General features: G+C 40.3%; 1 protein-coding gene across 1 annotated transcript in view; it reads right to left on the reverse strand.

The window, feature by feature from the left end:
• Positions 1-7,406, reverse strand: part of MSRA (methionine sulfoxide reductase A) — a 376,285-nt gene extending 368,879 nt beyond the window's left edge. The window contains exon 1 of the mRNA XM_036888793.2: positions 7,023-7,406. Coding sequence (XP_036744688.2) covers positions 7,023-7,098 — 76 coding nt within the window. The 5' untranslated portion in view covers positions 7,099-7,406. The remainder of the gene's footprint in view (positions 1-7,022) is intronic.
• Between the last annotated feature and the right edge of the window lie 5,618 nt (positions 7,407-13,024).

The raw sequence follows: 13,024 nt of genomic DNA on the forward strand, positions 1-13,024 counted from the left end.
CAAGTTCTGAGGAAGAGATAGGATAAGGATACATGGAAACATAGTATTTTACCAAAGGAGGCATTTAATAAACATTTAATGAATGATTAAATGAAAAGACTGGAGTGTAGAACCCACTTGGGTAGAATCACATGAGCAATCGCATGAGCCAGAAGATGGGGTTCTGTGGGGGTACAGTGGGAAGAAAGGCTGTGATCAGATCGTAGGAGGTATGGCATGCCCTATCTCGGGGACTTCAGGGAAACATTCAGTCTGAAACAGAGGGCAGAATTAAGAGCTTTAGACAGGATGCAAAGAGGACACATAATAGTTCTGTGCCCTACAATTTAGAAATTAATCACACATTGGGGAAAATTTTTCTAAAAGGAAAATTGTTTTCTATCATTTTCCTTTAAAAGTCTATGTACATCACTCAAAATAAAAGAAATACACATAATGCCTTCTACATAATAGTGGAAGGAATCTGTCCCCAAAGATCTTTTCTTTGTATAAATGATGCCACCACAATTGATGCTTCAATAAAAATGAATATTTATGAAATGTAAAATGACTTGGATTAACTTATTCCAATTTCACCCTCTAAATTTAGATTTTTAAATCATGCCGAAATGTAGATTTTGATTACAAAAGCAAGTTGGAGAAGAAAAAAGACCTACTTGACAAGAAAAAGAGAGCAAAATTAAAGAAAAAAAAAAGAGCTTGAAATAGGAGTGACAAAAGATGATAGAAAGGTGGTCAATTAGACTAAAACAGCAGAGAGAGATCATCTTCTAAGCAGAGTTATTTAATTCAATAATGCAATCCCATTACAAGAATCAAAGTTGTACAAAAGCATGGAGTAAAGCTCCCACTTGTGCCTCCCCATCCGTCTTCAGCTCACTGCCTAGTCCTTCCCCAGCTGTCAGTTTCTTAGCTTTCCTTTCAAAGTTGCTTTGTGCATGCACATTGTTATTTTTCCTCTCTGTTCACACAAAAATTAACATACTACATAACACTGTTCCGACCTTGCTTTTTTTCACTCAGCACTCTATCTTGGCAATCTCTCCATACCCATTCATATAGATTTTCCATGTTCTCTTTAACAGCTGCATATTCCATTGTTAAGAGCGAAACATAACTTATTTCACTAGCTTCTTCTGATGGGCATTTGGGTTGTTTCCCATCTTTGGCCGCTGAAAACAAAGCTGCAGTGAATAACCTGGGACAGTCATCATTTGGCATGCATGCCAGAGTATCTGTGGGATAAATTCCCAGAAACTGAATTCCTAGGTCAAAGGGCATATGCATTTAAATTTTTTATGATATTGCCAAATTGCCCTCCTAAAGAGTTGAGCCAATTTTTTACCCTCACCAGCAATGCACAAGAATGCCTTTTTCCTTAAGAATTTACCAGCAGCGTATCGTCAAAGTTCTGGGTTTTTGCCAATCTGAAAAATGGAAAATAGCATTTGCATTCTCCTCATTGTGAGTACAGTTGAGCATCTTTTTATATGTTTAAGAGCCAACTGTACTTCCTTTTCTATAAAATGTCCATTCATAACCTTTGTCTAGTTTTTAATGAATGTTAGTGTTGATGCTTAATTTCTAGGAGCTTCTTGGATAGTGAAGATATTAGACCTTCACCTAGGACATGAGTTGTAGATATTTACCCCAGTTTGTCTTTTGGATTTGCTTATGGTAATTTCTGTCATGCAGAAGATTTATTATTTTGATGTTATCGATAACTTATAAGTCTGATTTTCAAATCATAGTTGAAGGCTTTCTTCACCCTAAGATTATAAAGGAATTCTCCCTCCCATACTTAAATTCCTCTTTTTTTACATTTAACTAATGGAAAGACAGAATAGTGGTTAAGATCACAAACTCCAGAGTCAAACTGCCTATGTACATATCCAAGCTCCATCACTTATCAGCTATAGGACCTCAGGTAAGTCACCGAACCTCTATGGGCCTCAGTTTCCACATCTACAGATGGGCATAATAACGGTTACTACCTCATCAGGTTATTGTGAGGATTAAATGTATTAGTAAATGTAAAGTAATTACTACAGTGCCTGACAGATAGTAAGCATGAGCTATGATCATCATGTACCCATCTGGAATTTCTCATGATTTGAGATGCGAAGTACAGATCCACTTTGCTTTTGGTTTTTGGTTTTTTCCATGTGGATACCCATAACCATTTATTGAATACTCCAACCTCTCCCCACTGATTTGAGACATCACTGATTTACCATATGCTACATTGCCATATATATTTAAGAATTTCTGATCTTTCTATTCTTTCCATTGACCAGTTCTATTCTATTCTGTACTCGTAGACCAATACCCACACTGTTTAAGTTATTAGGCTTTATTTTTATCATCTGGCAGGGCTAGCTGTCTCTCTTTGCTCTTTTTTTATAGTCAGTTACTATAACTATCCTTATTTATTTTTCTATATGAATTTTTTAGTTAGTTACAGAACAAAACAAAATATCATGAGTATTTTTAATGAAACCATGTTATCTTTATAAACTAGCAGGGAGAACTGATATGTGGTTTCTGTTCCATCTTCCTATCAAAGCACTTAGTATGTCTTGCCATTTGCTCAAGTCTTCTTTTGTGCCCTTCAATAGTGTTTTAGGTTTTCTTCACATAAGTTTATTCCTGCCAAGTTTATTCCTAAATTTTAAGTTTTTTGGTTTCAAATGGGGTGTTTCCTTCCATTAGGTTTTCTGATAAGTTGTTTATATAGAGTAAAGCTATCGGTTTCTTCAAGTATACACCCTGATACCTTATTAAATTCTCCTGGATTTCCCAGGTATATAATCTCATCATCTGCCAACGGTATTAGTTTTGCTTTCTCTTTTCCAATTTGTACATCTCTAACCGCCTTTTCTTGTCCAACTGCATTGGATGGCACCTAGGACACAATGGCAGATAATAACCAATCACCTAGTCATGCTTTGGTCCACTTCAGGCAGCAGCAAAGTCACACATTACAGAAGTCTGAAGGTTTGGCTCTCACCTTCTTGCAAAGTAGAAATCTACTAGGCCACAGTTTACAGAAGGATGGAAATTTTCTTAAGAATACAGAAAAGGTAAGATTAAAGCTAAGACAATAATCTGTAACAACAAAAGTGTTTAGTAATGGTGCACACCTGCTAATAGGCTGAGTAAGAGTAGACCGCCTCCACATTCTTTCCTGATTGGGACTCTAGTAGGGCTCTGTAATGTTTCTACAATAAGCATGATGTTGGCCTTTGGGCTGAAATAGATTTTATTTTATCTTGTTAAAGAAGTTGCCATCTATGAGTGTTTGTGTCAAGAATGGTTGTTAAATTAGGTCACACAAATTTTCAGCATCTCAGAAGACAGTCCTATCATTTCTCTCCTTGGATCAATTAATGATGAATTATATTAATAGATTTCCTAATATGGACCCATCTTTGCATTCTGGAACTAAATTCCATTGCTGGATTCTCTTTACTCATATTTATTTCCCAGTTTAATATTCATCAGTATTCATACCTAAGGCTGGTCTGTAGTTTTCATTTTTGTTAATCTTTATAAGGTTTGGTTTCAACACGATATTTGCTTCTTAAGAAAGAATTTGACAATCCTTTCAGTTTAAATACTATTGGAATTATCTGCTCTTTAAATATTTAGCAGAAATCCTCTATAAAATTGTCTGGACCTAATATTTTGGGAAGAGGCAACTATGGCAACTTAATTTCTTCTAGAAAAATCCATCTGTTTAGATTTTTCTCCCTTGTTCTGGGGTCAGTTTGGGTCAACTGAATTTTCCTAAAAATTATCTATTCCATCCAAATTTTCAAATTTATTGTCAAAAAGTTGAGTAGGCTTGTGATTCTTTAAATTTCCTATTTTTATACTCCCCCTCTCACTTATTTTTTGTATTTATACTTTCTTCCTTTTTTCCATTATTAATAATAGTTTGTAAATGTTATTGTCAGTTCAATTATTTTTCGAAGAGCCATCTTTTCCATTATTCATATTGTTATACTTTCTTCGATTTATATTTAAAGTTCTTAAGAGTATACTTAACAGGTGTTCTACATCTCTCTCTATCCCCAAAAAGGCAGCACAGTAGTTAAAATCAGAAAACACTAAGAATATCAAGGCAAGAGAGTAGAAATTAAATAGGATCGATCAATGTTATCTTGAATATCTCCAAATCCCAAACACCTGATAAAAAATATTAGTAATGTTTCCAAAAAAAGTTACCACATAAAATTAAAGCTGGGCTTTTATACTAATGAATACACTGGAAATAAGATCGGTTCTAACTGTAATAAACTTACATTTTAACAACATAGAAGGTGCTCTGAGGTTTTATTTACAAGCCTTCCCCATCCTGCCTATATCTAGCAATTAACTGCCCACAATTCAGCTCAACGAGCATGAATTCCCCCTTTTCCTCACCAAAATACTCAAGAGTATTGCTTTATAGGCAGCACTGAAGCACAGCCAGGCCACCCCCACTTATCGGACCAGACAAACTGCTATATGCTCTGCAAACCAGCCCCTTTCCAGAACACATCACCATCCTGAAGAGTGTGCCTCAAATCAGACACTCCAGCCCAGGTTACAGTCTTAACCAATCACCCAAAATAGGCCTATGCATGTTTTGACCCATTTTTGGTAGCCTGGGAGAAATTAAACATTAAAGAAGTTTGAAAGATTGAATCTTACCTTCTCACAAAGTAGAAGTCTACTACTTGGCTACATGTAAGTTTCCTTAAGAATACCAAAAAAGGTAGGATCAAAGCTAAGATAATAACCCTACACACCAAAAGCACGTGGTAATGGTACACACCTGGTACTGGGCTGCACCAAAGATGCAAAAAAAACAGACAGGCCTCACCTTCCAGAATCAAATGGGGATGCTTTTGTCACACAACTTTTGAGTCAGGGTGCAAGTAACAGCACGTATACATAGAGATAATACAGAGAGGTGAAGAGCCGTTAAACAGACTGGAGGTTTGGTAGAGTTTAACTTTCAAAATAATGATATTACATCCATAGGCTTCACGCTTACAGCCACCAAAACCCACCACAGAAGTAACACTGCTTATTTCTGGAGCCACTCGGGACCTTCAGCAACCTGTGAAGGCAGGAGAAGTACCAGAAGTAGGAGAGTGGAGACTGCAAAGGCCACAATTGTGGGTAGTTGAACAATAAAGACACAAACATTGTAGTCTTGGTCCTCCCCCAGAAAAAGCAGTTCAATGGTCCAGATACAGAGATGTAGTCACAGCTATATGAAAAGACGGAAGGGCCTGGAAGAGAACCAGGTCCTGAGGTTTTGCAGTGAAGAGTTACTAAGGGGATATGAAAAAAATATCATTGGCTCATTGATCATGTTGGCTAATCTTTTACCGAAAGTGTCATTTATACAGTGGGGGATTGATTGGGAAGTCTTTGGTTAGGATAAAAGAACCAAATTTACATCAATAGTGACCTTGAACCAGTTTAATCTGATCAAGTTATTGGGGTGTTTGTTTTTTAGATGTCGGGAGCGGCATACGGAAGACACAGCAGTGTGTAAAGAGGAAGTTGAGTACAAGCCGGACGTTCAGCCTTGACAAAGCAGTGCCTTTAAATATCCCTTTATGAATCCCGGTTTGTAAAAGACAATCTATTTTTAAGATAAAGTTTAGATAATTGGTTTATATAGTTTAGAGACAAAGTTAATCTGGATTTGTTTTTTGAAACTTATTCTCTGAGTCAAAAATAAAATAAACTTTTAGATCTAGTGATGAAGTGATGGGAGACAGAACTGCAAATGTGGGTGAATGAGAAATGGTGTCACACAGCAGCAGTTTCCAAACTGCCTCAAATCCAAAAACCCTCTACCTTTTCCAATCTCATACTGTGTATGATATGCAGACCTTTCTGTGACCTCCTCCCATGTGTGTGTGTGTGTGTGTGTGTGTGTGTATATATATATATATATATATATATATACATATATATATATATATACTCACCAATTGTCTAAGAAAAATAGAATTCCTAGGAAATTTTAAATGCAGGATTTATCTCAGCTTTGAGGCAAATATAAAAGATTGGTCACCAAGTAATCCTCCAACAGCTCTAAGGCAGTGATATACAAACTATAAAGTGCATTAGAATCACATGGAGGGCTTGTTTAAAACAAATTGGTGAGACCACATTGAGCACACCACGAGGTAATCCTTCTCAAGGTACAGTGCTCAGGTTGGTGGACCTGCGCTGTCTGCTAACTGCTCTGGGTCTGCGACAGAAACTGAGTTCAGCTTCTGAAACGTTTAGAGTAGCTTAACGTTACTGAGCGTCCAAGCACATGGTTGTTTCTCTAGCATTTTGTGTTTACATAGCATTTTCCAAAAGTATTGCCATGCGATTGGAAAATTGTTTAACTTTGGAAAGCACAGCTCTAAAACTGACGCCAGTTTAAGACTGATAACACGCGGGCAGACCCGGGACCACAGGGCCAGGGGGCATCTCCTGCCAAAGGGGGGAACTGGGCACTCTTGAGGATAATGGAAGCTTCGGGATAATCCCTGCAACCAGAACACTTCAATTCCAAATAACCCAATTCCAGAACGGCAGCTTTCATCGTTCGGTATCGTTCCATTGCTTCATCGCTGCCAGGGGCCGGCAACCCAGCAGCGGGTGCAAAAGGGAAAGGGGAGGCACGGAGCCAGCACCGACAGGCGCACACCTGTACGGACGGGCGGAATCGGCCAGCGCTCTTCCTGCCCAAAGTGTGGAGCCACCGGGATATTTGCGATCTAGGTGAATTCTACTAACATACCAGATTCCGTCAAGGTGTTCAATGCTGTTTTAGGACAGGAGAAACTAAACAAAGGAAGAGAAGCGGCCCCTCGGCCCCTCGGCTCCTCCCCGGCCAGCGCCCGTCTGCGCCTGCGCAGACCCCAGGCTAACAACCCGCGGGAGGCCAGCTCCAGGCTTTCTTCCCGACGCGCGTGCGCACGGCGTCCGTGCCTTCTGCGCGTGCCCGCGTTCCTTACCCGCTACGGTGATTGACTCCTTCCGGCCCGGCAGGGCCTCCGCGGGACTCAAGATCTTAGAGGCCGAGTCACCCATTCTCCGGATGGGAAAGAAGCTGTGGAAGAGCTGGAGAACCGTCCTAGAGGCCGGGGGCGCGGGCGGGACGGCGCGGTGGAGAGCAGAGCCGCGGCTGTGGAGCGCCCGGGCGGCGGAACCGGCGTGCGTGCACTGGGCCGCGCGCGGGAGGGTGGGGGCCAGCCGAGTGGAGGGCACCGCGGACTCTGGCCGCCGCCCCGGAACCGAGGTTACCCAAGGCCCGGGCCAGGCGGGCTGCGGCCGAGGGCGTGTTCCCTTCCCGGGGGTGCCTGCACTCAGGAGGTACCTGCGAGTGTTCCTCGCTGTGCTTCAGTACAAAGTTCTCAGGCAGAGGACCAGTGCTCCGATCGTGATGAGAAGTACGTGAAGCGGCAGAGGCCAAAAGAAACAGTGCCCAGCCTGTGATTTCAAAGTTCGTCGGCACCCTTCTTAGCAGTTGTTCGGTGTGCCCAGTAGTCTGTAAGACGGCCTTACAGTACGTTGACACACGGCTGGAATGCGCACATTCCGTTGGAGCCATTATAATGATGAATTAACCAAATGAAATCAAAACACAATTTTCAAAAAGCTCATTAAAGGGAAGATAAATGTGTTCATATATATGTATATGTACATACACACACATATATAAAATACTGATAAATCCATTTTACATGGGGAGAAATACAGGAGCAGGGCCCTGATACTATTAAAGCAGTTTAGACCAACTAAATGATGCTGTTGGATCCCGTTTGCTACTCGAATCGTGGGAGATAACATTTGTTCTGTGACATTTTCAACCCCAAAATTAAGGTAGGTGGAGCCAGATGGGTGACTTCGGAGTCCATATGTGAAACCGCGGTTTTACACAAATGTTCTGCCAAAATGGGTGGATAGTATCAAGAGGGAAGGAACTTCAGATTAGCACCCTCAGAAATGAGAAGGCTTTGGCCCCGCCTCCCCCATGGGTTTAGTTATGTCTGTTTTAATAGGGTCTGGATTGTAGTATAGAGAGGACAGGAGGATTAGCCCTACTGCATTGTAGGATATAGCCAGACATGTAATATTAAAGTGTTTATTTTGTAATGTAGAGTTTCTCTGGGCAATTAGACTCAGTTCCTTCTTTTGTTTGTTTTTGCTATGAGATTAAAATGAAGTAGGTTTTACAAGTTTTTCCTGATTCCAAGGTCTCCCTTCTAGGTTTGTGAAGGGCGGGTTACCGCTAAGCATTTGCAAAAATAACATTCTTCTGTCAAAGGACATACTCCTTTTTTTTCAATTACTGCCTTTTGACACATACTGATGTTTTATATATTTTGTAGACAATTATATGAAATCTAACATGTTAGAAATACATGGCAACTAAGAACTGAACTTTTCATGTCAAGAAGTACTTCCATAACGTTAAGGTAAAAAGCACAACAGAGCTGCAGTGTGTACGCATGTAAAATGTATTATATATTAAGATAAAAAGATCTCCACTTGTGCACCCACTGAAGAAAGACTAGAAAAAATTAAAATGATGTTTGCAGTTTTGTTGTTCAGGGTAATGATCTACTGATTTTCACCTTTTAAAACGTATATATTTAAATGTTCTACATTGTTAACAGTGTTCTCAAATGTTCCAAAGGCTTATGTTACTTATATTATAAAAATAAACATTTTTAAAGAAAAAGTACCCTAATTTATTTCAAAGCTTTTTTTCATAAAATGGAGGTTTCTTATCTTATTTACCAGCATAGTTGCAAGAAAAGTTACATTGAGTTTTGTTTGCTTATTTTGGTTTTTGGAGAGAGAATTAAATATTCCGGCCTTCAATGATGCCATTTTCACCACTAGGACTTCCTTTTCTTCAGACTCTCCTAAGCCCTCCTGAGCTTCTCCACTGGGAGAGTCTATTTTGTCCCTATTTCCCGCTGGATACACACTGCTTTGATTTGTTACTCTTTTGTGATTATGCTCTGGTTTTCCAACAAATTCTAACAATGTATGTCCTATGGAATGCAATCTAAGCATCCTCTTTGGTATAACAAAGGCCCACAATATAGCAGTTTAAACAAAATAATTTAGTTCTCTCTTATATAACTAGAAACTGGTAGTTCAGTACTGAGCAGGCCCATGTCTTTTCTTCCGTAACATCTCAGTCTGGATTGGCTCACATGAAGTGTTCAGTGGTTATGTATTTGCTTTAATTGGGTCAAAACCCTGATTCTGATTAGCAGAACTTCTTTCCCATTTGTTCAAGAACGACTTTGCCTTGCTCCTTGGAGACAAGAATACTCTTATTCCAAAAGCAGGCCTAGGTTTTAGTTGGCATACAGACTAGGTTGCTTTAACAGAGGCCCAAAGATAACTATCTGAAACAAGATAGTTTTTTTCCTCCCATGTACTGGTCTAGAAGTAGGTGGTCTAGGATGGGGAGGGCAGCAATGCTATCCTAATACATGACCCCATCCCAGCATCTGCCATCACTGTTTCTCAGACCAACAGAAAGGCAGGAGGAAAGGGGGACACATGTCAGTACTCCAAGGAATGTGTCCAAGTGGTAGCACACATTGTTTCTACTCATTCTGTTGACCTGACTAGTGCCATTGCCACATTTAACAGATTGGAAGGTGGGAGATGAACTTCTCTAGCTGGGCAACCACAGATCCAGCCAATACTTGGCAGCTGTAGTCATAAAGGAAGAAGGTGATAATGTACATTGGTGGCCAATTCTCACAGTCCAGTCTTCTGACTGCCTGGTAGCCATATACACCCTTCCGAAACGTGGCACACACCCTTTTCCCAAGAGAGGAAAGCTGACGTTCCAGGGGTCGCTGCATCCAGCTCAAGTCCACGACCTGGTGACGTACAGACCTTCACAAGTCTGGCTGTTACTCCCTATGATCCAGTGACCTATAAACTAGAAGATGAGGATCTGTTCCCCACCCCTACTTCCTCCCCCACACACCTGGTGTGCAATGGTGACATATGGCTATGAAAATCAATTAGGAAAAAAAAGGAAAAAGAGTCGTCACTGGTCTACAGTCAAACCAAATGTTACGAAGGGGAAGCTTGAAAGACTGCCCGGGTGGTTGGGTAAATTGCTGGTCAGACCCCAGTTGTGCTTTCTAGAAGAAATTCGCTTTTTGTATCAAAAGGTACTGCTTTACTCACTGGGAGGTTCTTAACATGAACCTCCAAAATCCCGTATGAAGGGCATATTATAAAGGATTCCTTCCTGGGCGGCTGCACATCTATTTGTGCCCACTTTCTTACTGGTGCAGTTTTACGGGACCGTGGGTTGCTTCAGGGTCGAATTGACATTGGCAAGCTAGACTTATAGCTTGTCAATTCCATTTTAAAAGATATTAAATAGGTTTCTGGTCTCTTCCTTCTGCAATTCCTTGTACAAATAACCACAGCTAAAGATCTCAACTCGTCATATTTCTTACACCTAACTACTCTTTGTTTTTATTTACTAGGCTCTGTGTCCCATCTCCTGAAACTGTTCACTTCATGGACGTGCCCTTGCAGCCCCCAGAAACAGCGGCTTTGCTTGGGAAAGCCAATCCCCTTAATATGGTCTTCACTGCTTGCCTGGCTTCCATCATCTGGCAGACAAAACTTTGCTAATGGCCCTTGAGAAGGGCTTTCGGTCACAGTTTAATCTTCTGCTATTGGGAGTGTAATAGCTTTTGGCTTTATCAAAACTAGAAGGCCCTAAACAACCACTCTCAGTCAATTTGTATTACAGACTGCAGGCAGAAAACGCCAGTCTTAGCAGAGCTTTATTTCCTTCCATCTCTGTTAACAAAATGGCTAGCTTTTACCTGAGTTTGTCTTTCTCTAAGGATTTTGCTAAAGGAGGCGGGAAATAGCCAGTATTCTCACTGGTCAGAGAATCATCTTTCTAACCATTTTCCCTGTAGACTCAAAGAGCATGTGGTTGCCTTCCTAAGTATTGAGCTGACAATTTTACCAGATGTTTTATGGCAGCATAAAAAGGGTCCCCAGCTTTCTGGCCTATACCCTCTGTGCTCTTGTCTGCTGCCTGCCCGTTAAACCAATACCACATAGTTTAGGTTAATGTTTTAGAGTCTATAGCAAAGCTACTAGAACTATTATGTTGTTTTAGCAACAAAGCAGGATATAAGGTCTATATACCAAAAACCTGTTGTCCTTCTATATATTAGAGAAAAATATGGAAATTATAATTTCAATACCATTTATAATAGCATCAAAAAAATTAAATACTGAGGGATAAATTGACAACAGAGGTGTTAGGTCTGTACATCAAAAACTGCTAAAAGAAATCTTAAGAGATCTAAATAAATACAGAGATATACCACATTCATGGATCAGAAGATTCAGCATCTCAATATTGTTAAGATGCCGTTTCTCACCAAATTGATGTACAGATTCAACAAACTCCCAATGAAAGTTCCAGAAATTGGCAAGCTGATTCTAAAATTCAAGTGCAAATGCAAAAGATGCAGACTAGCCAATAATTGCGGAACCCTGCTCCAGGCTGAAGTCCTACATGTCACCTTTCAGGCCGGACCATGGGTAATTACGAGGGACAGAGGCCAAGACTGAAAGATGCCTCAGTGGGAGGCCACAAGACCAGGAGGACACATAAGCTCCCCCAGTACCCAGATGCCATCTTGAAAAGGAAAAAGGAGTAGGGAAAACCCAGGAGAGAATCCCAAAAGACGGAACAGCAACCCAAATAGGCTATTTAAAACTGAAAGCCACCAAAAAGCCACTTTTTTTTTTTTTTAGATAATTATTTTTTATTGAAGGGTAGTTGACACAGTATTACATTAGTTTCAGGTATACAACACAGTGATTCATCATTTATATACATGATAATTCTAGGTACCAGCTATCACCATACCAAGTTGTTACAATATTTTGACTATGTTCCTTATGCAAAAAGCCACTTTTATTTGGCAGATCAAGTGTCTTCTTCTATCATTAGGAATGATGAGATCAAGAGGAGATCAGTTATACAAAATAGGGCAACTGGCAGTTGGCAGAGCCAGGCCCAGTCCACTGCTCTGTCCCCAAAGACAGTGGCTGCCATGTGCTGAGTGGCTTCAGACCCTGCTGGCCTTGGGGACTTGGTTCAGGGCCAAGTTTCAGAGGCCTTGCAGAAGTCTGGCAAAGGAATAGGCTAATAAAGATGATGGTGTTGCTGAGCAAAAAAAGAAGTAGGGCAATTAACACTTTTTGTACATCTGAGTCATGCTAAATTTTGGCCACATTACTTGAGGTCCGTCAAAGCATGCAGGAGGGGTATGTACCCAGACTGATTCAGGGTGCTACCTACTTCCTAGGATATCATATAACGAATGAAATTTTGTACCTATGACAAAATGCAAAATTAGGAAAAAGAGATAATGTAATAAGCTTTTCATAATGCTAAATATATCTACTTTGCAGAGCTATCCTTTATTCTAAAATATGACTTTTTGGGTGTCAAAATGTCCTCATATTATGCTGATAAGATAACAATTGTTCCTATTTTACTTGGCAAAGTTGAAAATTGACAACCTATGCTGGCTCCCAAAACATTTGGTCCAATTTGCTCCCTGAAAATTCAGATAATACATGAAGACATTTCCATTTAGGAAATTGGGAAATCAGTTGTTATATAAGGTAGGGGTGTGACATAAATAAATTATTGAGAACACACCTGCTTCTCAGTTGCAAATGTTAAATGATTTTTTTGATTTGTTGCTTTAAATATGTTCTGTGTGTTGCCTGTACATGCAAATTCTGCTGAAACCCTCATTCGTTTCATAAATATTATTGAAGTCACGCCATATGCCAGGCACCAATCAGATAGCATGCCGCAAAGAGTAAGGCCGCTCCAGGATTCCAAGGGCACAGGGTGGCAAGATGTCCTTCACCCAGCCTCCACAGCAGCAAGCAAGGTAGACCAGTAGGTGCTCCAGAC

The sequence above is a fragment of the Manis pentadactyla genome, chromosome 1 (assembly GCF_030020395.1).
Source record: "Manis pentadactyla isolate mManPen7 chromosome 1, mManPen7.hap1, whole genome shotgun sequence".
Taxonomy (NCBI): Eukaryota; Metazoa; Chordata; class Mammalia; order Pholidota; family Manidae; genus Manis; species Manis pentadactyla.